This window comes from Triplophysa rosa, linkage group LG1 (genome assembly GCF_024868665.1).
Source record: "Triplophysa rosa linkage group LG1, Trosa_1v2, whole genome shotgun sequence".
In the NCBI taxonomy this organism is placed as follows: domain Eukaryota; kingdom Metazoa; phylum Chordata; class Actinopteri; order Cypriniformes; family Nemacheilidae; genus Triplophysa; species Triplophysa rosa.
In genome coordinates, this window is record NC_079890.1 from 1989980 (window position 1) to 2017409 (window position 27430).

The 27430-nt window shown below is 37.9% G+C and overlaps 1 protein-coding gene across 1 annotated transcript in view; it reads left to right on the forward strand.

Moving 5' to 3' along the window:
- The window catches only part of elp4 (elongator acetyltransferase complex subunit 4), a 53555-nt gene that overhangs the window by 12745 nt on the left and 13380 nt on the right, over positions 1 to 27430 (forward strand). Inside the window, exons 6-9 of the mRNA XM_057361803.1 lie at positions 1442 to 1526; positions 6214 to 6402; positions 12488 to 12596; positions 15993 to 16099. Coding sequence (XP_057217786.1) covers positions 1442 to 1526; positions 6214 to 6402; positions 12488 to 12596; positions 15993 to 16099 — 490 coding nt within the window. The remainder of the gene's footprint in view (positions 1 to 1441; positions 1527 to 6213; positions 6403 to 12487; positions 12597 to 15992; positions 16100 to 27430) is intronic.

Consider the following 27430-nt stretch of genomic DNA (forward strand, 5'->3'; position numbering starts at 1 on the left):
TTGTGAGCGAGGGCCAGAAGTGGGTGTGAGGTTTTGCGTTTCATGTTCACCTCTGGATCTCCGCGTAATTGACGGCTATCTATGCTACACGCAGAGCGGCACAATGTGGTCATTACGGCACGTCGTGAGCCAGAATGAGAGAGAAGTGCCAGTGGCAAACGAATTGTTTCGTAGCAAGCCAATAGCCTCTCGCAGGTGTCATAATATTGTGCTGAAATGTCGAAGATTCTCATATATTAGAGCGTGCTAACAGGTCAAGTGCTTTGAGCGGTCTTGTTAGGAAGTCGCATCTCACCCCTGATTGAACATAGAAGCGCTGTGTCACTGCCATGAGAGTCAATGTCCCGTTAATACACGCTCAAACTCACCGCAGACCTCAAGGGCCCGCCGGAGCTGACGGAGGTGAACGAGTCTTTGCTTAATTTCATTCATTTGATTTAATTAGTGCCGTATTTCCCGTGTCTACATATAGGGGACGGTTGCCAGGGTTACCGTCTGAGTCAACAGGCTTTTGTGATATCCAAGCAATTCTCACTTTACGTCACTGGCACGTGCCCATTAATTGAAGCTTGCGCTGATATCATCAGTGTCTGACCTGCGTTAAGTCATTGCGGTTCCTTAAACGGAGCCCTTGTGTTAAAATCAAAATCTCATGTACAAAAGTGGCCGAAAGTGATGTCCGTATTTGGACATTTGACGTCTTCTGTCTTTGTTAAAATATAAAATGCATGAAAATCTTTGGCTGCGTGTTGCATAGTTGTTCCTGGAATGTAAACTCTAAAGCTTTGGGAAACATTTAAGGAGGCTTTTGTAAAAAAAACAATATAAAAAATAGTAATAACAGTAAATTATGTTCAACGTTTTCTTAAAGGGACAGTTCACTCAAAAATGAAAATTCTGTCTTGATTTACTCACCGTCGAGTTTACTATGTTTACTGTGGTAGTCAATGGTGGCCAAGAACTGTTTGGTTACAAGCATCCTTCCAAATATCTTACTTTGCGTTCATCAGAACAAAGACATTTATACAGATTTGGAGTAAATGAAGACTCTCATTTTTGAGTGAACTGTTTCTTTAAACTTTGACAACTTTTTGTTGTTCTGTTTTTTGTTTGTTCAAATAAACCCAATTTTCCTTGATATGCTTTAGTTTGCTATTATGTCAAATAATTGTGTCCAATAAATACCTTAAGTTCTGTGTTTTGTCCATTTCGTGCCATACACCTCATCCTCTAGATGACACTGTTTTTATCCGTTTTATCATTCATTGCGCAAAATTCAGTGTGTAAGCCCAAATGCTTCTATTCTTTGCTTTCTTCTTTTTGTTTCTTTTATCTGCTAAACGAATGCATGCAAATGTTACTCTTTGTCAAATTGTATTTACACACTCAGTTGCCGTCTTGTGTGTAATTTGTATGTTTTGTTCCTCTGTGCTGTTCTCAGCCTGTTATCATCACCCTATCATGCTCTCCTCCAGTCCATCCGGTCGGTCATCCGGAAGGAAGGCTTTGACGGATCCACACCGCAGGTTGGTCCGCTCGTTTTATTTAGCTGTTTGTTCCGAGGAAGCTGCTCGTCAGCTGTCGGCTCACACTGAGAAATTTGAATCCTGAAGCTATTAAAAGAGCTACAATAAAACGCACAATTAACAGGGTCTTAGGCCTTCACACCTCTGAAACAATGGCGACGTTACGCCGCAGGCTGTGTTTTTACAAGACCTTTCATTTGTCGTTCTATTGATTGGTCTCAGTTGGCGGAACGTCTCTATAATGCGGCTGATTTGTAATCATTAGCAAAATACGAGTAATTCAAGCGCAGCTATAAAAAGCTTTTTCCACCTTGATTCCTTTTTTTCTGTTTTCTCATCCTCCTGTCACTTTCCCCATGTTGTGCTGGGATCGCTCTCAGGAGGGAGACGGGGGTCCCTTGGGTTCCTGTTCTTTAAAGCTGAGTCCTATTAGTTTTGTGGTAAACAGGCCAAGACAGACACTGGGCAATATGCCCTCTGTCTGTTCATATTCATTAGCTCCTGCTGAGAAGCAGGGGAGCTCGGCCCCTCCGGGGACCCCTCTCAGAAACGGCCCCATGATAGAGCCTGTCTTGACTTCCACATGCTCCTGGGACTGGGCCGCTGGAGGTTACACTCGCTAGTTTTAATCAGTTTCCAACTTTATGTAGCTCTCATGTGACTTCGGTCACGTGCTGAACTCAAGACTTTTGACCGAATTATGTTAATACTATGGTAGTGAAGTTTGTTTGAGACTTAGGGAGCATCTTAAAATGTTCTTTGTTGTTTTAAAATGTTAAATGCGATTCAAGTTTCTGTCTGTCAGTCTATCTGTCTGTCTGACTGTCTATATATATATATATATATATATATGTGTGTACACACACATATATGTGTGTGTTTGTGTGTGAACTACTAGCAATATTTTTACCAAATTTCAAATAAATGTGTATTTAGTAAAAGTTCAAAAATAGTTTTTTACTGTGATAACCTCGATTTTTCTCACAGTTTTCACATGTCTTGTCATTCTATCAGTCTTTCAAATTGCTGTTGTTGAAGTTGTTGTCAAGTTGTTGGAATTCAACAAACACTGGACTGGAATGACCACAATACATCTAGAAATGCTGATTTTAAATGAAAATTTGGAATTTTCAGCGTTCTCTGGAATGGTCTCTTAATTTTTTTCCGCGGCTATATTCATTGACATATATTAAAATAAAAAACTGGGAAAACATAAAACTGGGAAAACATAAAACACATTGTAATGTAAAATGCAGGAAACTTTCTGCAAGGATATTTCGCTGCTGTTCTTCTGAAACGTTGTATCGCCATATTTCGTGATTTTTATTTTTTGACATAATTTTTTTTTGACATAAATCATTATTATTAGTCAGCCTTTTTTGTCACTGGATTTTGCAAATATCTAACCAATAAAAAAGTATTAAAAAGTGCTTGTCAACATTGACAACAGAGAATGTAATAATTTAAAATGTACAGCGTTTATTCCATTTCCTAAAAAACAGCGAATTTTCAGAAGGACAGCGCCGATTTGTACTGTAGTATTTCTTTTTTAAAGTGTGGCTCGGGCTGAAAGTCCTCGATCACTTGTCTATTAGTCGACTGATGAGTCGCTGACATCATCAAACAGCGCCGTGGTGTTGGCAGAGGTCACAGAATGTGATAAGGTTGAGAGCACATGGGCACAAATGCAAGAATGCTTAGAATGAGCTTGCAGGGAAACAATACACGACTGACTAAACGTTTGTCAGACTGGTGACTCAATTCACTGGAATTTTGCAGTGTAACGTAGGGACTAACCAGTACTGTTTAAATGTATCTCAAATAAAAAAACATTTTATTGGTTAAATATATACTGTAGGTCCCTAAATGTTGAAGCTCAAAAAAGCACAAACATCCATCATCAAGGTAATTGAACATCTCTAGTGGGTTAATAAATGTCTTCTGAATGAAATGATAGGTGCGAGAGAGAAAACAATTGATATTATGATTGAATTCGAAACCAAAAAATCCGCAGTAAATTCAAGTTTGGCGATAATTAGAGGTAATGGCTAAAATTTACGGGGGGGACTTTAGTCGGGGGCAAATTATATATTTTTACAGCATAGATACAAAAAATGGCACTGTTTCTGTAGCATTTGGAGGCCATTTTAGGATAAAAGCAAATCCTTTCAGTTTTGAGGTTTACCTCAAATTTACCTAGCAGACACCCCCCCTCCCATTCCCCCATTTCCAGCCCGGTAGATAACTTCAAATCTCATTGTTTCTTGTGTGTCTTGTAAAAAAATATCCTTCAACAATAATCTAGAGACATGCAAGAACCAATGAGTTTTGAAAGTAGGGATTCAATTTAGCGCTCTTATGCGATAGTATTAGTTTCATTTTTATAAATTTGCGATGGTTTTCTCCAACACACCCATCGTTATGCTTCAGAATTCATTAAATCTCTGGAGTCAATTTGGATTAATTTTGTGAGCCTGGATGAAGAAAAAGAATGGAGATCATTCACATCTGCAGCGAGTATTCATTTTTGGTTAACTATTCCTGTAAGACTGGTAAAATCAGTACGTTTTTAATTGAGATTTTTCCATGTTTCCATGAGTAAAACATACACATGACAGAAGGAGTGCGAGTACAAGTTAGCTGAACGAAAAGAGGAAGCAGGTTCCTCAGGAACACCCTCCTCTGGAAACGTCAAGCTCAACCTTACAGAATCTTTGGAAACGCAGTCAAACAATGAGGTTTATTTATCTTAAGATGTTTGTGATTGCTGAACGGCGTGGAGGGTGTTAATGTTAGTGGACAGATGCTGGGCAGTGGACAATTCCAAACAATGATCATTTTCAAACATTTATTTATAGCTATTGCTAAGATATCTTTAACGTATGTGTTTGTTAAATACATATTACTGTATCCAAAAATATTAATTCTGTCACCAAACTTCTCCAAACTTTTTGTTTCCATACAAAGAAAATGAATTGAGAAAGTGTGAAAGAGAGTTTGTAAACGTTTCCATCTTCTACAACCTCGTACATATTTAAATACATTTAAACCTATCTATGCCATTGTGTCACCAGTTGAACTTCTGAGACAGGTGTCCTCGCTCTACTATATAACCCAGATGATGAATCTGTGAATAAAGCCCAAGTCTCTGTCACTTTGTCCCAGGCTTTGTGTACTGTAGAGAGGACACAACGCTTACCCATGGCCCCTCGGCTTGGCTGGTGTTGGTGGATAATGTGCCAAGAATTTGTTGGCACTTGTTGGAAGCAGACATTTTGGCTCTCAGGTTGACAGGCACATTGTGGTCGTGTCAGGCAACTGTCCTGATTGGAAGATGCTGTCCAATCCCTTTCGAGCTAGTGTTCTGTCTGACCGTGCGTTGAGCGCTCTTGGCCGGACTGTTTGTTTCATTGGTTCGAGGTACATGACCCCTCACTCCTGCAGACAAAAGACTTTTCACTACAGACAGGATTCCACCGCTGACTTAGTTACACAAGTCATTGCACACTTGTGTTTGACATACTATTTGTGTGCTGTTCTGTTTGCTTTTCACCTCTCTCACTCTCTCGAGATCTGTAACTAAGCATTAATGGTGAAATTGTACAATGGCTAATCATTTCTTGTCGAGAGGCTCTAATTGACTGATTTCTTGGGTAAAGTCCACGTGATATCAAAGCGAGACCCTTCTGGTCTCATTGTGCATGATTCATTGGTGTGTTTGTGTTGCCTATTAAAATAAAATATTCCTTTGTCATTTTTTTCAAAACAGTCATCCACCTGTTGCTTTTCTGAATTATTAAAGAACGCGGTTTATTGCATTACTGCTTACGTTATGCGTAATGCGTTATTGGTCCAAAATACCAATTTACATTTAGAGTTGTTACAGTCATTAAAGGGGTCATATGGCACAAATACGTGTTTTTCTGTGTCTTTGGTGTGTTATAAGTTGCCCATGCATGTATTAGACACGTAAAATTGCTAAATGAAAGTGTCGAAACAAAAGATGCATTCTATCTAAAAGCGAATGCTCACCCAGACCTGCCTGAAACGCCTCGTGTAGCCACACCCCCACAAATCTACGTCAGGTCGTGGTCTGATTTGACTAAGACCGCCCAAATGTATACGCAAGTATACGCAATCACTACGCACTGGTTAACTGGCCAATCATAGCACACCTCACTTTTCAGAGCCATGAGCTTTGTAAAAAATCTGCGCGTTTCAAAGAGGAGATACAAACATGCACCGTATGTGGAAAATACCTGCCTTTTACAATATTGCGTTGTTGCAAAGCAGCAATAAATAAATACTAGTATAGGCGGTTGAGACATAACAATGAAAAAACAGTGTAGAAATACATTCTGTAACAACATAACAAGCACTACTAACTGTCAGATTATTGTGCGTTGGTTTGTAATTGTTTGTTATATTCATGCAAGTGGTATATTAGCGATACAAATGCTTTTTGAATGGAATGATAACTAGACGACATTTACAATACCTATTTCTAATATGCCTTCCAGCTATTGGAAATAATAAAATTTACATTTAGGCATTTAGCACACTCTTTCATCCAAAGCTACAGTGATTTTTTTATCCTAAGCAATTTAAGATCTTGTTTTTTACAGTGTGATATGTAATGTTTTTATCAATACTCTCAATTTTTTAAATCTCTCCCTCACTTCTATAGTCTAAGGTTCGAAATGTCCTCCGTCTGGGTCTCCACTCTCTGGGATCTCCGTTATGGGGGGACGATCTGTGCTGCACGGATAACCCCGCCCACTGCCACTCCCTCACCACCTTCCTTTACGCCCTCCGAGGCCTCTTACGCACGTCACTCTCAGTCGCTGTGGTGACCGTACCCTCCCACCTCATGCAGGTATGACCAAACAAATAGTTTCTCAGTTTGTTTGTTGATATGTTTCTTTGCTCTGGTTTCTATGAAGAGTGATTGTGGATGACCCTTAAACGTGCTGTGTGTAAAAAAAGGAACTACTGACAGAAATGCAACATAATATACATAACTATGTCTTCAGAGGTGTATAAAGACCTTACATAATGAAGCGTTATGTTTTTATTATCTTAGAATGAGCTATTTCTATCTACATACACCACGGGTCCCCTTACATGGAATTCGCCATGTTGTTTCTACAGTAGCCCTAAAGGGACAAACTGCTCTAGAGAGTGCCTTTCGTAAAAACGTCATCTCCTTCAGCAAAGTAGCAAAAACATGACAATATCTTGGTTCCGTGTCAGCCACCGTAGTGGTGGAATGAGCAGTTAGTTGCAATTCGCAACCTTATTGCTAGATGCCGCTAAATTTCATACACTTGACCTTTAAATTTGTATTTTTTTTTCATTTATTCCGTTTTTATTAGTGGTGTTTGACAAATACAAACAATATTATTTGTTTAATGTTCTTTTAAATCCCCGAGACTAAATATTAAACCAAAAAGGGTAATTTTTACTGTATGGACTTGGAACACTCAACCAGCCATCATGGTGGCAAGTTTTTCACAAGCAAGAAAACATTTATTTTGTTAACGTTACTTTGTTAATGAGTAATAGTTCCCACCAATACATATTCAAGACAACAGAGTTTCTTCCATGAACAACTTCCAGAAGGAATCCCAAAGATTAGTCATAGATTCTCAGTGTTTTTTAAACTTGACTGTCAGTCACATGGACCAGCATTGAGGTCACCATAAGTCCGTCCACCCTGGCACACCATAGTCGCCCCATGAGCCGGAGTCAAAGAGTCGCCCCCCTCTATTCTGTGAATGAGGTTCCGCTTGGCTGGGGTTCAGGGGGCCTGCGTGTGTATCTGTTTGACTACATGTATGTTTGGCCTTCAGTAGAGCGTCTTCATTGGGGCGTGAACTCGCATCTTTTGTTTGAGGCCCTCAACTTTGCATTCAGCCAGCCAATGGTCAGTCTCGAATATTTCTGGGCGCTTCGCTCATTCAGAGCCTCTCGGTTCCTGAGAGGCCCTTTTCTTTGTGCCTCCATTAGCCAACGAGAGTCAGACCCCGGCCGCTGTGCTTTAAGAGTGCTTCAAAAGACAAGATCTCGCTGGTCTTTGTCCGTTTGGAGACAAAGTGCTAAAACCCCTCTCGGGGAGTCTGGGGGGCACCCTGCATTTTTTTTACAATAAAAGTGAGGATGTGATTGATTCGAGAGTGGTTTTGTGTGACAGGTGTTGTGAACATGTAGACCTTTTAGTAAGTGTGGTAAATCTTCAAGAAACACAAACATTTACGGATGAGGCCTTATGGATAAACTCAAAATTCACAGACAGGCAGAATGCTGATGAACTTCAAATGAACGTTTCTCATCATGTTCCCAGTGGCTTGTAGTGTGTTTGTCTACTGTGCCTTGTTGGACCATAGGTTACCAACCCCTAAAAAGAGAATGTTTTCTACACCCACCGCTATAGGGGTATATACATTGCATATGCGGTAGGCCCATTATATATTATGATGACTCAATAATAAGTCCCATAATCTGGTTGGGATGCACAGGTTATAGAAGAAGGTTTCAGCGGCAACAAAGAATCTATAACTGTTGAGTAGTTTTAATTTAATTTAATACAATTAATATTAGACGTGCAGTGAAATATCAGCCAATAATCGGTATCGGTCGATTTTTCACATTATGGCGCCTATCGGCCGATAGTATAAAAACAGCTGATCAGGGCCGATATATCCTGTCAATCAAAAGAGGACAGGAAAATGCAATGAATTTGTGCCTGGTGTATATAAAATGTTTAGAAACATCACCAATTAGATGTTTAATATTGATTGTTATTTTATGAATTAAAGGCAGGGTAAGCGATGTCTGGTAGTTGATGTTTCAAATCACTAAAACAAACACGCCCCTACCCCAAAAGCAGGGCCGTACGTTAACCTTTTTTGCACATAGCACCGGTGCTACAGAGGTTTAAAGTTTTGTAGCACACGCCAAACAGTTGTAGCACAAGTATAAGTCTGTTATCATCTTAAAAAAACACAAGTGCAGGTCATCACAGAAATAGACAGGTAACTGAAAAAGGACATTAACGTAATAAGATGGATAAATTAGGGCTCTAACTTTTAGTTTTCCCCACATTCATTTTTTCCTTTTTCTTTTTTTCCTTTTTCCAAGTTCTGTATTTTTATTTACAATAAACTGCAGTAAAATTCTTGTGTAATATAGTATATTTAAACCTTACTGTAGTACATATTAAAGTATACTATAGTGTTTACTACAGTTTATAAATTTACTACAAGTGAATTATTTTATCATCTGGTTCAAATTACACGGTAAAAAAATATTTAAGGTTACAAAAACTTACGTTTTTGAGTTAACTAAACAAACAGAGACGGAAGTCCACCCAACTTAAAAAAAGATGTTTAAGTCATTCGTTTTCACAGCATAGTCAAGTTTACCTACTGAATACACCGTTTTGTAAGTTTTGTAAATTTCTGACGCATTTGGGCCAAAAACTTGAGAATCTAAGTCCAGTCAACAAAATAATCTTTGTTAGAAACACCTTTGGTATAATTCTGTTTAGTATATGCAAAACAATCATTTGACTCCTTTAACTAAAAATTCTAGGTTCAAGTTACTTATCTACCTTTGTAGGGAGAACATTTTGCAAGTTTTTTACAGTGACAAGCGGACATTTATTTTGGCGGGTCGTCGCGAAGACGCTTGAGTTTCAGTGTGTTTGACAGTAGCTTCACTCACAGTGAAATGCTCGTAAAAATAAACTTAGAACAGCTCTGTGGATGAAGTTCACGTGTTCATGTCCTTTTATAGTGAGATACCGACAAATCCACGAGTGTCACGCTTGTAACATGTTAAAGTGTGCAACCAATTTATTCTTGGCACAGATCGTTTTTTTCGTAGCAAAGCAACCTCGGCAAAGCAAATTCCCTTCAGCGCTGGAAAGCTGATCCGATGTTTACACAGGTCCTACTTCTTGCCTGATCGTAAGCCTTCTTTTGTAAGTACATGTTTTGATTTGTATTGCTGGTAAAAGAGAAATTTCAGCCTTGGTTGACTAGAAAGTTGTATTGTATTGCATTGTATATTTTTGATAAATAACAGCCGTTATTTATGGAACGATTGGAACCAGTAGTTCCACACATAAAGATCTTACTGGTAATATACCCTACAGTTTGGCAAGCAACAATTGTACAGGCCATAGAAAGACATATAAATGCAATTAATACAATGCAATAATTTGGTTTTGTGGTCTTGTAGATTGATCTTAATCTAAAGGATTGACATTTGTAACTAAATTCAGGCCAGCTCTTGTGATAAACCTCCTTTATTTGCATGATTTTATTTCGCACGTAATTTAAAGAATCAGAATAGAACAGAACCTCATCATGTATTTTTAATGTGGCCACAGCCCAACTAAATCTTTAATCAGTCTAAATCAAATGAAATATGATTTGGTAAAACTTCCCAATAAGGTTGTATTCATTAACATTAGTAAATGTTTTAACTCATGTAATTTTTGGTTTTAAAATTTGATTGGTAAATTCTGAAATGAATATGAACTAAGATTAATAGATGTTTTGTTTATTGTTATTGTTAGCTATTGGCTTAACAACGTCTGTTGCAGAATGACATTGTTCTTTAATTCAGTTTTTTGTTGAAATAAAAACATTTAACAACACAGAGAACCTCAATGTTTTCTAGCCTTAATAATGAATTATAAATAACACAACAAATAAAAAAAGATAACGAATCTCTTCCTGAAGCTTGAGTTAACACCGTTCTGGATTTTGACCTTTGATATGTTAACGCAATAGTTGTTTTATAGCATTGTTGAACATGAATGTGTTATCTGTGTTGAAGATTTAGTGATGGGATGATGTGAGGTCACTAGAGACCGTCGCCGGAACAGTAGCTTGGGTTTAAATGTTTTATGAGAGGTTTGGGGGTCACAGCTGGGCACACGTCTTCACACACACATGCTCTCAGGCACACTGTACTGTAGATGAGAGGAGGAGAAGACTGAAGGAAGGACAGAACACAGATGCATGAAAACTGCATTAGCTGCTACAGAGAGAGAGAGAGAGAGCGTATGAAATATTCAAGAGCGGTATAGAGACATACATTTTTCAAAACTTATCTCTTTTCTTAGGAGCGCCCCCTCCTCTCTCACTTTTTTCTGTGTTTAGTATGTGGCCGGGAGGCAGTTTTGGGTGTAACTAGTTACTAAGTAATTAGTTACTGTAATTTAATTACTTTTCCCTTGAAAAAGTAAAGTAAGGGATTACTCTTATTTTTTCTGTAATTTAATTACAGTTACATCTGATGTAATTAAACTAAATACTTTGTGTAATATGTGTGTGTGCAGAAGAGGAATTGACATCAAAATTCAAAGTCTAACTTTAAAATCCGTGCTTTAATGTATAGTTCTCACATTTGTAATTAATAATAATACTTTATATAGTTTTATATGATTTATTTGAATGAATTAAAAGAGCCGTTTCATGTCTATCCTTGAATCACTTAACTCATCAAGGTTGATGTAGGATATAGAAAGTAATTAGTAATAAGTAATTAAATACTTTTCGAAGAGAGTAACTTCTACAGTAATCTAATTACATTATCGAATATGTAATTAGTAACTAGTAATTCATTACTTTTTCAGAGTAACTTACCCAACACTGCCGGGAGGTGGAGCTCTCTGTGGACGTCTTGCACGCTGTTATCTTTGCATCCTTGTTATTTTCCCCTATCACTTTAAACTCGCTCCTTTTTCTTCTGTGTCAGCGTTTTTTTGTTTGTTCAGTTTCATCCATGTCACCTTTAATAGTCAAGCTTGCCATTTTTTTACCAAAACATTTACCATTTACTCACCCTCAAGTTGTTCCAAACCTGTATATATTGCTTTGACGTTTTAAAACACAAAGACAGTAGGAAGAATTTTCAGTTCTTGGACCATTTTCTATCATAGTAGAACAAATATTTTTCTTATTTGTTCTGTTGAGCACAAAAGAAGATATTTTGAGGAATGTAGAAAAGTAAACCGTTCTAGGGTTCTAGATTTTTTCTACCATGGTAGTCAATGGTGTCCCAGAAATGTCATTTGCTAACATTCTTCCAAATATCTTCCTTTGTGTTAAACGGTACAAAGACATTTATACAGGTTTGGAACAACTTGAGGGTGAGTAAATGATGACAGGATTTTCATTGTTGGGTGAACTGTGCCTTTAAACCTTCTTTTCACAGATTTACTGTATAGAAAAATATGAAAGACTCACATCATTTATCTTGCTGCCATGTTGTGAGCTGATTCAATACGATGAACCGAAATAGGAGCCGTAAGCTGAAAGACATATTTAAAATGCTTAAGATAAAAAAATTCACCATTTAAACAACAGATATTTATGAAATGCATGAGTTCTGCCCTGATTTAGATTTGGAGCATCTTTGGATCTTTCTTACGTTTGTCCAGATTTGTGCCGTATGGCAACACTGCATGAGTCGCTCGGCCACAGAAAGAGAGACGGACAGATTTCGAGAGCATGTGTTTCAGAGAATCAAACGCACGATGTGTCCGAGCGCCAAGCGTATGTTCTGCTCTCATCTGATTGAGTTCATGTTACATGAAGTAGAGAAGTTACGTGGTGCAGATGAAATGCTCAGCGAGAATCGTCTAGAAATGTTTTGACGTGATGAAGAGGCTGAACCAAACATCCAAAGGCAATTTTCACCTCCTGAAGTTCATCAGTAGATTCTTTCACGTTTTATTAACCGTGTGTGGTCAACTTGTTTGTGCAGAAGTGGCTGACACGATGTAAAGGGATTTGGGTGAATATACTTACACTTCCTTAACCATTATGACGTTTAAGATGGCTTGTCTCCAGAATGTTTTAGAAAGCTACCGCTTGTGCATATTGCATTGGACTCTTCCCATTTCCTGTCTCACTCACGTATTTCCTTGTGTCTCTCACCCACAGAACAAATCCGTAATGGGGCAAATAATTCGGTTGAGTGACACAGCCATCGCTCTGGAATCATTCAGAGGTTCAGAGAAAGAGACCAACCCACTTTACAAAGATTACCACGGTGAGATACACAGTACATGGGCAATTCCAGCGTTATGGATGTGACCTTTTCAGTCCAAACTTGAAATATAAACGCTCAGAGAATGTCTTTATTACCAGTAGCCTATATTGAACCATCTGTTTATATATTCCTAAACTATACTGACATATGAAAATGATAAGTCTATGCAGGAGTTTTCTATTAAAAAATGAATGTGTTATGGATGTGACGAAAAGAAATGCACGTTTCTTAGAGGCGACATACTTTTTAGGATTTCTGTGAATTAAAATGTACAAACCAAAAGCAATAAAACCCAACATGTGGAGAAGGGATTGTTCTTCATAGAGTAATTTGAAGGTGCCCATTTATGAGGAATATGGACTGTTATAGATGTGATGATTCCAGAAGCAGCCATCTGACTATTAAAAATAACAAACGCTCTAAAAACGCTGAGACTTCACATGGGTGTTTGAACGCAAATATTGACGTCTGAGTTATCAGTATGGTGAAAACCTTAAAAACTTATTAGACCCGAGCCGTATCTGTGTACCAACGCATTAAGACGTGGGTCCGTTTTGAATTGGACCCATATGGAACCACCTACTGTAGCAATGCCATAGCAACCACTCTGATAACCCTAGCAACTGCATAGCAACATGCTTGAAGGAGTTAGTGCGCCTTCAAAATGAGAATTCTGTCATCATTTATGCGCCCGCTTGTCATTTCAAACCTGTATGACTTTATTTCTTCTGCAGAACACAAAAGAAGATATTTTGAAGAATGTCGTTAACAGCCTCCCATTCGCTTGCATTGGTTACAATAGAAGTGAATGGGGGGCTGCGCTGTTCTGTTCTGATACCAACATTTTTCAAAATATCTTCTTTTGTGTTCTGCAGAAGAAAGGAAGTCATACAGGTTTGAAATGACAAGAGGGCGTGTAAATGATGACAGATTTCTCACTTTGAAGGCGAACTACTCCTTTAAAACCAATCAGGTCACCATAGCAGCTGCAAAGTAACGGCACGAGGGTGGCGTGTTTTGTGTTGAAAACCTAGCTCAAAAGCTGTTTTGTTGCTCTTTGGTTTTTATGCTTTTTGCATCATCCGTCACACACACGTGTGTGTGTGTGTGTGCGTGCGTGCGTGCGTGCGTGCGTGCGTGCGTGCGTGCGTGCGTGCGTGCGTGCGTGTGTGTGTGTGTGTGCGCAGTAAAGTGCATTAGTAGAGTGGGGCAGGCAGGGTGGACCTCTCTCCGACTGTCAGCTCGTGTTAATGTGACTCTGTTCAATCAGACGTGCTCCTTGGCAGACAGGCCGGGGGGGGATTCAGCTGCCATGACACACACACATAGAGAACACAGCCCCCCCCCTCAACACAAGCACCCAGCTCGGCCCTCAGGGCCCACAGAGTTGCAGAATCAATATTTTCATACTGGATAAAATCTCTCTGTGACCAGACTATAGATGAGAGAGATCTTTCTGACTCGAACTTCCTCTCTTCTGTCCTTTTTCACCTGTTCTTCCTCTTTATTTACCTGTTTTCATCACACGGTCGGTCTTTCTTCGTGCTGCGCGCGATATATTTTCAGCTCTCCTCTTTCGGTAAAGGTCAGTTTGTTTACAGACGGTCCTCTCTCTCTCTCTTCTTCACGTCCTCTGCCCTGTTTCTTTCCTGTGCTCGTTCGCTCTGAGGGGGTGTGGCTTACAAATACTTATGATGTCATAATTGATCCGTTATTGAAAAAGTTTTAAGGGGCACTATTACAAAAAACACAGTTTTTTGTTTTTATTGTTCAGTTTTTCAAATTGACATGCAATATTGCAAAATAATTTAGAGTAATGTACAAAAATGTGCATTTTCATCTGGAACATTTGTTTTTTATCAGTACGCCTGATTACAACGGAATATACAACCGAAACGTTCCTTGTAAAACGTATAAACAACATTCAGATGTTTTTCTCATTGTCAATGATTTTGATATGTTTTTCATATTTTTTTTCTCAACGAATGCAACAGATATATGTGAATAACCAGGTTTTTGGGCATTGTGTTTGGATCTATACACGCTTTTTTAATGCCTTTCAGAATTTCAGATTTTAAACAAACAGTAAACACCACACAGTGCTACACATTCACATGTATTTGCAGAATTTGTTTGCCATTAAAATGGACTTTTACCACATTTCATGAACTAGTGCTTTGCAATAAGGTCTTAAAGACACATTAGTGAATATGAAGACGTACACAAGGCTTCTCTTTCTTCTGTGCGGTGCGTTCAGAGCACAAAGCATGTTGGGAGTCCTGTCACAGCGAATCAACTCAAGCAGAATCAGCCTAGCGCACGGGTCCCTTTCCAAACGGGTCTTCACACACACGCACACACACACACACACGCTCATCCTGGTCCTCAGTGCCTCTTAATTTAATGTCATCTTTCTACAAGTCGCTTTAACTGAGAGAAAAAGAAAATGTGGGAGGAATTTAAGAGAGAGAGAGAGAGCGTAAAAGGTTTTTCTCTTTCCAACACGCCCCTGTGCCGAGTGACCTTGTTTTACCCCCACCCTCCTCTCACCTCCCTCTCTTTCTTTCCATCAAAAACCTGTTTCTCTCTTCCCTCCGTTATACTCCATCTCGCTGATGTTTGGGTTTCTGCCCATTGGTGCAGCTAATAAAATAATGGTTGATACAATGCTATGGTGACCAGTGTGAAAGGCGATAGCCTACTGTAAAGTCAATGAAAGACTGTACAAACACGTAACAGGCAAAACAAAACCTGGTCAGCAATATTTCCTGCGGCGTGTTTTTATTTCCCTCTGGTGCATTAGGTCATATATGATTTCTATGGTAAAGATGTAATAAAAGGGATAGTTCTGGTCCTGGATGCTGATTGGTTATTATCGTTATTACAGCATCCAAGTTCATCATGTATATGTAAGGGATAATGTACACGGCTACTTGCCACATGAGAAAAAAAACTGGACATAAAATGTGAATTTGAATTATTTTATTAGCTCATTTTTACCGAATGCAGACCTTCCGCGAGGAAAAGCCGTTTAGTTTCGGTTTTAAAGTAAGTCACGAACAGGCAAATTGGTTTAATCATTTGTAAATATAATGTCATGTACGTTATTAAAAGACATCTTTATAATACATTTTTGTGTAATATTAAACTGCCCCTCTCAAAATGATTTGCAGAATCCGGGTTACAGGGTGTTATTAGGTTTGAGCGGATGTTATTTGAAAATAACAACCCTGGGAATGTCGCGACTGGCCAATCAGAATCAAGCATTCAAATGAGCCGTGTAATAAGATATAGTAACACCTTCTTTGTCGTGACTCCTGAAAAACCTCATCTATATTGTGTGTTTCCTTACAGTTTTAAGCTATATAATTGGCTGTCGATGTTATCTGTGTTTAGGTCTCTTACATGTTCGCCAAGTGCCCCGTCTGAACTGCCTGGTGTGCGAGGTCCCGGATACAAAAGACTTGGCTTTCAAACTCAAGAGAAAGCAGTTTACAATTGAGGTGAGTGAAGAGTCATGATGGCATAATATAAAAGTCATATTCTCCATAACCATAAAAATCCTAAATGCACATTTTTGTAAGTTGATATATAAATAAAAACACACAATTGCTGATAAAGATTTCAAGTTAAAAGTATGTTTCCACCAAAAATTAGGAAAATTCATGAAGCGTCAGAAGTGATTTAGTTATGTGCTAATTAGTCCATTTAATTGCTAATCCCACACACACACACACGTCTCTCGAACCAGTGCACATATTAAGAGGTCATGATTATGAATTGACGTTTTCATTTGCTACACTTCACTAGTTCCTGTTTGTTTTTCTGAGCTATTGAGTGTCAGTTGGAAAGGTTGAAATGATTGATTTGAACTGAAGCTGTTACAGCTCAGCTCAGAATAACTTCAACAGCTTTAAAATGTTTTTCTGAAGTTTCATTAATGATTGGAGTCTTTAGTGCTTAACTTGTCTTCACTGGGAATATTATGGTGCTCAAATATGTCCAACCACAAATCATTTGCACACAACGTTCTCGTGAGGAAATGTATTTTGGGATAAGTTGCTGTGGAAATGACTGTTTTCAAATTATCTATCAAAACTTTTGTAAAGAATCCTAAAATACACATTTTTTTCAGTGGATGTAACTGTAAAAAATGTCCAGTAAAAATGGCAATATTCCGGCAGATGGGGGCGCCAGAAAATTACCGTAAAATAACATTTTTAATGTAAAATAACTGTATAACACAAAATTTCAGTCTAATTCTGTAATCTTTCAAAAATTAAAAAAACAAAACATGAAAATTCCGTAAATTACTGTTTTTTTTACACCGGTGTAAAAAAAATAGCCATGAAACTGGCTGTGTATTTTTCAATACTTCATACTAATTTTGAGCTTTTTCTCACAGAACACATGTAATGATGCATCGCTCAGTGAAACTCTACTGTTATCAAAAAATGTTGTTCAATGTTTTGTAAAATTATTTGATCAAAAATTTGTTATAAGAATTTATTGCTGCATATAGTTCAGGAGTTACTGTAAAGGCATTTTCACGCCAAGAGCAATAACTAAATTACACTTCTGATTATTTTCGGTAGGGATGCACCGAAATTATTCGGCCGAAAATAGCAAAAATAAGTGAATAAGTGAAATATGGCCGAATAAATTTTTACCGCAATTACGTCTGATGCGATCAAGCAGCAACCAGTGTGGAGAGAGAGACGCGCACGCTTTAGTAATGCAGCAAACATGTCGGCAGTGTGTGGAAGCATTTTAAAGTGTCAGAGAAAGACACGACACGAGACCTGCGGCGCGGGGGTAAATTTCCGGACAAAAGCGTCGTTACCGGCAGACTGTTCTTCAGATGGGTGCGTGCAGTCTGAATCCCCGCCACTCCCGACATCCCTTGACATCGCACAGTAGTGGCGTGCACACAGTTCCCTGAACTAAACAACGTGGAATGTCAAGCTATGTCTGTGCATCCCTAATTTTCCGCTCATACACTACAGTTTCACATTTTAAATGCCCTTTAAATTCAAAAGAATTTAGATTTACTGTCAGTGTTTTATTGTTTCTCAGCCAGAAAACAAACGCTATTGTTACTATGTATCATTATTGATTTGTAAAACTATCTTTGTAGTCATTGTTATCGTCTTTGGTATGGACAGGCTTTAAGTGTAATGCTGTGTTCACACCAAACGCAAATGAAGCGTTTTGCGCAAGTAAATTACATACGAAGTCAATGGATAGAAACGAACGCACGACGCAAATAAAGCGAACCGGGTGGCGCGATTTCCGCAAACGTGCGTCAACGCGTCTTCTGCGCAAGTTGAAAAAATTCAACTTGAGCGAGAAATTTGCGTGAAGAGCTTATTGCCACCTACTGTTTGGCTTCGGTATATTGATTATATCTCCTTGATTTGTTCATTTGTAAGACCAGAATGTTTATTTTATGTTGCAGTTTTACATGCAATTAGTGTTCGGTTTGAACCGTAGTTGTATGTTTACTACCAATACAAACTCTTCAGTACACACACACACACACACACACACACACACACACACACACACACACACACACACACAGAGTCCAGCCAATGAGAGTCTGTCCAACAAGTGGAGGTGAATGAAAAGGTTCAAGCTCTTTCTAAAGACCCATCGTTGGCCTGTAATTAAGCAATCACTGTTAAAACTGTTAATAGTTAATCAGGAAGTGTATTGTCTCTGAAGAACCAAAAGTCTTTGCTTTTGAATGCTGTGTAGGCCGAGACCTCTCATCCACTCCTTACTAGATTTATAGAGTCAATAAAAGACAAGGTGCTTTCCCTCAATGGCTTTTTACTGAGCTGACCGATTGGTGTTAGTGGACGGCCTGAATTGGAGGGCTGTGTTTTAGCTGCCTTGAAGAATTTGTTTGCTGGTGTCTTTTTGAGCTGTATGTGTCCTTTTGAAAAGACAGTTCATCCGATTAAAATATATTAGATGTAGATTTGAAGAATTTGGTTCCAAAATGAGATAACAAAAATCATGTTTTTTTATTGTGCATTTCAATTAATATCAATCAAACTGCAGTTGCTTTGTTTTGATTTAATCCATAATAACTCAAAAATTACAGCTATCTAACACAATAAAAACATGATAACGTATAAAAAACATGATTTAAAAAAAATGGAGTTATCCCATTTTGGAACCAAACTCTTCATTTATACATATTTGAACATCAGTCTTCTGTTAAAATAATAATTATATATTTAATAGTAATTTCCAGTGAATTGTTTGGGCTTTTCCCTTTTCGATTTGAACACCCTGATCTACGATATAATCAACAAACAGGCCTTTGAAAAATACTGTACAGCAGTACTGTTGTCACGTACAAAACTAATATGCTGTGAAGCGACAGTGGGTGAAAATAAATGCATGTCTATGACTTTGCCCTGCGGGGTTGCAGGTAGCATGTGTGTGTTGTCTGCATGTCTGCGTCGTCCCGGAACTCATTTGTGTTTGTTACACAGTTTTGATGACCAAAAATCAGCTGATCCTTATTTTCCTTTAATAGGTAATGCCAGGAATCTTTGTTTTGAGATGACACTTAATGAAAACAGAAAGCGTGGATTGTTGTGTGATAATTATACATATTAGCTGGGAACATGATTTCTGTGAGCCATGCCGTCATTCCAACCTTTATTCCTGCAAAGAACGACGATGAGTCGGTGTGAATCACAGGTCATGTGCGTTCCGTGGTTGTGTTTGAAGGGTGATTGACAGGCCAAGTGTGTGTCAGTCGGGTCGTTTAAAGTGCACGTGTCAATCAGCGATCGACCGCGTCATGGCAAACTGACTGCGGAAAGATGGGTTTGCGATTCTAACACAGTTCTCGACCAACTCGAGCATGCTTGTTCTGAAAGATGTATAGAAATGTATATGATACGTCATTGTATAAGTTGCGGTTGTTGAATATCATGGAAATGAAATCGAATGCCGCTAAACATGCTTCATGAGCTCTGACTGTCTGCCGAAGCAAGTGTCCGCGTTGTAATGTAATTAATTCAGGCTTGTCTACATGCTGTCACTCATCTACCCAGAGGTGCATTCGTCTGCTTGTCTTTGACTGACTGGCAAAGTTCAGTTGGCGGTTGATGAGCAGTCAATTACCCAGAATGCCTTGTGGCCAGAATTAACCCCTGTCCCTGTTCCGGCAGGTAGAGGCAGTGGGGGGTTACGAGGAAGAGCGCGATTAGCAAACGCTCACGCATGTGCACGCATGCCGGTCGATCGCTCGACAACGAGTGGGGTGATCGGATGAGAATCGAGGCGGGAATGTTGGAGGTATGTCATTAAACTGAACTTACCCCTGAATGACCTCTGACCCAGACTTGGGCCAAACACACCTTGAGGGTCGTTGGGGGTCGTGGTGATGATCTTCAACGCAGGATTTGGGTCAAATTTGCCGTGGCTTACGGATCTTGAGATGAGGGATGTTTTTAATGGCAGTAGCTCTATTGTTTTACTTGGATTGATTGAACTCTCAGGAGTCGTGGGCATATTTCAGACTTGTGTAGGCAGATTTGAGACGGTGTGTCACGAACATGGGTTTTGTGATTCTCGACACACAAGCATTCCTTTAGTAATTGTTTTTTTGTTGTCCTGTCATAGTTCTAAATGTTCAGCTCCCGGGGCGAGATCTTGATTGATTAGCTGTGGGTTTGGGTGGATTTTTTGGGCCACGGCCCTGCTGCTCATTGTCCTAACAGTCTTGTCGATTGGATGTGAAGTTCTGAACGTGGCACGAAATATCATGAAAAACATTTAATAGAGCTATGCGTGATTTATCCTATTGGTTAAGCTGCCAACATGTGACCTGGGCTAACATATACAGTATATACAGCCGTGGAAAACATTTAGAGACCATTTCAAACTTATTTTCGGTTCTTCTAAATTTACTATTTATAGGTATGTGTAAAATGATTATTTTGGTACTGACAAAATGTGGGTATTTCTCCCAAATTTTAAATAAAAATATTGTTTCTATTTGCATTTATTTGCAGAAAATAACTGGAGAAACAGGTCAAAACTAGCGTTGGGAATCGAAAGTCGATTCCAATTCAGAATCAGAACCGAAAGGTTAGGAGTCGGATACTTGAAATGAAAATGAAAATTCCTCTTATCAATTCCTGTGTGCATATTTTCAGAAATGTGCGTGTGTTAACTTGTAATTAAGCACAGGAACCACACATTTACCATAGTTTCATTACAGTAACTACATGATATAGTTAAGCTACGGTAATGCAAATTGGAATAAATCAGAGAAAACGTGGTTGCTTTGTGTATATATACACAAAACGGTGCTCATAAATATATCTATTTTTTGCAAACCAGTCAATGAGCAGGCTGAATGACCGTACAGGTTTATATCTAAATGTTTTACTTGAAAATTGTGAAATTGAAACTGGGAGTCGATAAGAATCGGTAAAATTCAAACGATTCCCAACCCTAGTCAAAACAACATAAAAGATGCTCTGTATTTTTCAGACCTCAAATATTGCAAATATTCACTTTTAAGCTATACAACGGTAGTATTTGTACATGTATTTAGGAAAAGTTCAAAAGTAGTTTTTTATGTGATAACCTTTTATCATAGTTTTCATGTGTCTTGTCATGCTGTCTTTCACATTGGATGACATTTGGATGACTTTGTCACTCCTGAGGTTTGATTTTGTCGTAAATCAGCATACACTGGACTGGAATGAACACAATAGATCTAGAAATGCTGATTAAATGAATATTTAGAGTGATCTCTTGATTTTATCCTTGGCTGTATTTGTGTAACTTTTATGTGTAATTTTGAAAGATTACTAAGGTTCGCTTTCCTTGTTCCTTTTAATTGTAATTTAATGGTAAAAGTCTGTCATTTTTCAGTGACAGACCTATTTAATTTCTATGTATTTAGCCATTATATGGAAGGTTCAGTTAAACCCTAAATGTTTCAACCACAAGTTTTATCTTTGGGGAATTTAAAAATTTTTTTTAATCTAGTGTTGTCTATAAAGCAGTGTATGATACAATCTACACAAAACAATTGACACACATGATATCAAATGTCACAAAATGTGACGTAAACACATTTGCTAAAATTATATGAACTTTTCTTTTAAACCTTCTTCAAAACTCTCACCACATTGAGTTCTTTTATATAGGTGACCGACTGAAATATGGATGACATAATGTAATTGTTGATTTGTTGTAATTGTTGACTGTCATAATAATTGGGAGTGGATGTTAATAATTCATCCAGTGTGTGTCAGTGGGTTTATTTGTCATATGTTTCTAGTTTGGACCTGACTGAGCTGCAGGATTGGTCTCCACAAGCTCGGGCCTCTGTGTAACACTCTATACATTAGATCTCTATGTATAATTCATATGATTGCACAGAGACCTACATACGAAGTGCCAGACTGAAACCTTGATCAGATGATCTACATGTACAGTGTATAATAGCCAAGCTCACCAGAAACTAGCTAGCAAACATCACATATCTGTCAGAGTAACGGTATGCATATCAAACTATAGACTGTTTCATCTTAACAATATAAACAAACGTTACTGGGCATGCGGTCATCCGGTACACATTCACAAACAATAGACTGCCTGTAAATAATTTCTGATAACAATCAAAAGAAACCGAGAACCGTAACTTGGCTAAACTTGTCTCTCCAATATTTTGAATTTAGGCTGCGATACCAAGCTCAACCACTAGATGTCAATGTACCATACGGTTTCTTTAAATGCGACCGAACTACACGACCCATTAAACAAATTGTTTATTTAATAAAATGAACATACAAGAAAATTCAATAAATCGTTTATTTAATACAATTATTAGACAGTAAAATAATCATACAGATTAATATGAACATAAATTAGATAAAATATAAATGGTTATATTATTAGACACTAGCCAAACACAAACCGGAAGTTAGCTGGAGGTCAGGCAGGCATGCCTCCCATGAAACGGTCTATAGTTTACTCTACATGTCATGTGACCTCACTACATTAATTTCAAGTGGCATCTAGTTAGCATCTTAGAAATAGATCTGGTTATTTTTATGTCTAACTTTTTGTGAAAATATTCCACATCCCCAAAATTCTGGGATATTCCACATCCAAATATTTGATTATCTTTCATTTGTATTTGATTATCTTTTAATCCTTCTGACAGTTTATGTTCTTTATATTTGTGTGCATGCGTGTGTGTGTTCTACAAAATACATCTCTGGGAAAAATTAAGAGCCCACTCCAATATTATTTTTAGCTTTTCTGAATTTACTATTTGTGTTTAGGTAACATGATGATTTTTGATGCATTCTTTGAACTAGCGACAACATTTCAGCTAAATTTTAAATCAAAATAGTGTTTTTTTTATTTGCCTTTTAATTTAATTGTATTTATTAGAAAATTTAAAACATGATGAAATGGTGAAAATAGATCAAATGCAGTTCAGATTCAAACCTTGAATACGGCAATGAAAATGAATACTGCAAAATCATATTCATTTTTAAACGACACAAACAACAACACCGTTTTTCAATTGTTTAAGAAATGTCTAGAAATCCTGTTTTTGATGTGATAACCCATTTTTAGTCACAGTTTTCTTTTACAAAGACACTTTGGATGACTTTATGTGACTCCTGAGGCTGGTGAAAGGGACACAATTCTACTATTTTTTGGGAAAAAATCTTTTCTGTTTAACTTTGGTTAGTTATATTGTTTAGTAAAATCCTACTGATCTAGTCTGTGCTCATTAAATACTTTGGGGAAAAAATTGAAATACTCTCAATGTGACACAGTTTGAGCAAAACTTGCCATCATCAGCACAGCTCGGCCAGTGTCGGTCGCATCAAAGGTGGAATTTTGATCCCGAGCAGGAGATGTCCGTGTAGAAGGGCTCGGGGCTTCACTGTTGGTTCTGGCATGACTGCTAAAAATAACTTTCCCACACTCTTGAAATGCTCCAAGGGCTTTTGGAGAACCTGCTTTCAACTGTCAGCTAGTTTGAAAACGGAGTAAAAATAGCTTTGCGCATCGTAAATGTTAAAAGAGGTTTTGCAGGTCAAATCTTGTGTAGTTTGTTAGGGATAATGAAATATCTGCAGCATGTGCTGCTTGTCGCTACAGATGGTGTTGGCACCAATAACAATACAACATTTTAAAAAGTTTTATTATGTTACTTTGACTTGAATATGGATGAAAAGAGTTCTTTGAAAGGTCACGTAAATCAAAACGCAGTCTTTAAACAGTCACAGTCAGTGAGCCACTAGCTATAAAACCTTTATGAATTTTATGGCCATCTTTACCCCGACACCTAAAGCTGGTCGGCTTTTCAATGCAACCCAAACAAATGACCGAGGTCACTGGAAATGCATATTGATGAGGACTCAATGCACTTTAATGTAGATTTAATAGATTATTCATGAGTTAAGAGTGGGAGGATGCCGGTCCAAATTAAAGAATGTTGTCAAGACCAGAGCCCAGACCTTTGGTGGCCGAGGTTTTGTGACCCCAGCTTTGTGAAATATAGCTTAGCTTGGTTATTTCTGCTTTAGACAAACTTTCCCATTGCAGCCGATGAGGGGGGTAACGCTGAGTTAAGGGGGGATTTTTGGAGGGGGCGGAGCGTCAGTATGTCAAAGCCAATCATGTCACTTCTGCAATGACAATTACAATTCAAGTTTATAGCCAAAACATCACAAAAAAATGTAACTATAATGTCTATATTAATAATTTGATCCAAATTATTGCTCATTTGCGATCATTAGCCAAACTAAGAATAACAATTACTGTGATTTCAAGGTTGTAATTTGTAATAATAAGACACAATTTTTCTCCCCAGTCACTCTGCATACCTTGACAGCTGGTCATTTTTGAGTTTTACGTGTTTGTATTGACGTGAATTCCCTTTGACAATAACTATTGAGATACAAGGTGTTGGCGTAAAAGAGTTTCCCATCGCATTCACGCCCTAAAAGTCTCCACCCACTTCCCCCACCCTCGCTGCTTCCTCGTATCACCACGGCGATGATGTTAATAACCATTGACAGCTCACCTATCCCTGGCATCCCTCCAGTTTGCAGAGATGCTCCCCCTCGCATGCACACTGCTGTAATCACGCACATATTCGGTGAAATCTGGAGAACAATTGCTAAGATTCACACGTGTGAAGAAATTGAGATCTGCTGGTAAATACAGCAATAGTTTTATTTGATTAAATTTCCAATCAGATTCAATTTGTTATATGCTCTTTAATGTTAATGATTGCTTAGATTTAAAAATATTTGGTTAAAATATAAAAAAAGATCAGGTGCAAAGGCACCAGAAAGTTATTTTTTGACCTGGTTAAAACTTTTATAATGAACCGAGCAAGAAAATGACAGCCAATCAAAGTGTGTGATCTTAATGTATAAAATATAAATTACATAAAATATAGCTCTATAGAGTGTGATTGATGCCGTGGTCACACCAGACTTTTTGTTCTATAGACCACTTTTGGAAGACGTAAACTAAGCGGGTCCTGTTTCAGTTTTCTTAACAACGTTTGAACAACATACAGTTAATATAATATTTATAACAGAGTCAAAATACAAAAAAAAAATGTAACTATGTATTAAAAATAAAATGGTATTATTAAAATAAAAATGAAACCGGAAGTGCTTTTGGGCCAGTGTTTACGTTTTGCGAAGAGGTCTATTGATAGTGAATGCGGAAGTCTGGAGACGCAAGCTTGCTGCCTTCCAAAGGTCAAGTTTGGTGAACTCTGACCTACGGATAGTATCACGAGACGACTTGTGATCAACAGAAGATCGATGCGCCAACGTAACCTTTCAGAAAATGCTGATAATAATTTCGCACATCCAGTTTTGTACAATACAGCTTTAAAATGACAAAAACAACAATAACAGTACGAATATGTCGGAATTAGGGCTGTGTAATGATTAATCACGGTTAATCGCATCCAAAATGAAAGTTTCTGTTTGCATAATATATGTCTGTATACTATGCATATTAATTTTGTATTTATAAACACATACATGTATATATTTAAGAAAACTATAGAAGATAAAAATGTTAATAAACATTCATATATAATTTCAATTATTGGTAAATATAAATAAATATTTCCTAAATATGTATACATGTATGTGTATATGCACAGTACACACACATATATTATGTAAACACAAGCTTTTATTCTGGATGCGATTAATCGCGATTAATCGTTTGACAGCCCTAGATTCATGACGTGAACATAAAGACAGCTGCTTTTGTTAAAGATTTTTCTGGTTACTATGGTTGCTACTCATTTACGCAGGGCTCTGCATAGAAATTTTGCGTTATAAAGTCTAGTATGACTGCGGCATTCGAACCAATTAGAGTTCACAGTGGGCGGGACTTCCTGGTATGATGCGGATATGTCTAAATAAATGTCACACTCTTTGAATCAGCCAATCAAACTGTACCTCACAAATGAGACAATCTTTTATTCTTTTAGCTTTGTCAAAATGTTTGAAATTTATTGACGTTTATTTAAGGTATTATTAGATGGCGGCTGGCTGGATCTCTGTTTCCGGCTGAAGTGAGCTGAACACAAATACCTGATTAAGATGTAAATTTCCCCATAATTGGAATGTAAATTCTTACATTTGGATGAAGACGTCAACTGTCATGGTGCCATATCATTATTTCCCCTTTCCCACTCTTTTATAGCCAGCCTACGAACACATTATGATCCCTCCGTGACGTTTCAGAGATGATTTTTCGGTCTGGTTTAATATTCCCGGTGTACCTTTTGTTAGGTTTCGCGTTCTTATGTCACCCGTGTATGATGAGGTTGCTCCCGTGAGATTTTGGGGGAAAATTTGCGCTTGTTTGATTGTGCATCCATTACTTCTGCTGAATATTCCTCAATGCAAATAAGCCCGGACCCACCGAAGAGCTACATGTATCTGCTAGAATTCATTTCCCTTTGAAAGCAGGAAACCCTGCCAGGAACAAGCAAAAAAAATTAGTGTTCATTAAGGGGTTTTGGGCAGTGGACAAATTAATCGTTTTTGCCCCAAACAATATGGCCACCTAGGGGTATGTGCTTTATTCCTTGCTTGCAGTGCTTTTGGCCTTGGTCGACTGCTAATCAATTAAGCATGCCGACTGGCTTTAGCATGCAAATGTCTCCGTAACTGTGGGTCAGGCTGGCTAGACTGATGCCATAGTCTCGCTTCTGCGATTTATGCTTTTATTGACTGGGTGGGGTCTGTTGTTAAATTTGATGAGGCTGTTGTTCGTGTAAAGAGAGTCAATGATTTTCCCCAAACGCGTTTTAATGTCTTTCAGCTGCCTGTACTTGGGTGAATTTCATCAAGAATCATCCAGGGTCATTTCACCTCAATTTTAAAATTATATTTTGCATAAATGCTATTTTGAGGACCATTACGGTTTTGTGCGTTTTTATCATTTTCATGGCTGTTGGGCACATTAATGTAATGCAAAAACATCCCATTGTCATTAATGAGATGCATAATCATCCCGTCTAGACGAAAATATTTTGTTTGAAAAGTAAAATTGGCATCAATTTAAAGGCAGTATGAATACTTGTGTAATCACGTTTACATTTTTACATTAAATCAGCCTGTTGTGCAATACACAAATTAATTTCTTTAATTTCTTGATCATTTTAACATGTATTTTGTATAATTTCCAGGTTCCGTTTTTTTCGTGTCACGTTATTCTATCCTATTTCCTCTTACTTGATAAATCTTGCCTGTGCGTGCATTGATGCTGATCGCTAA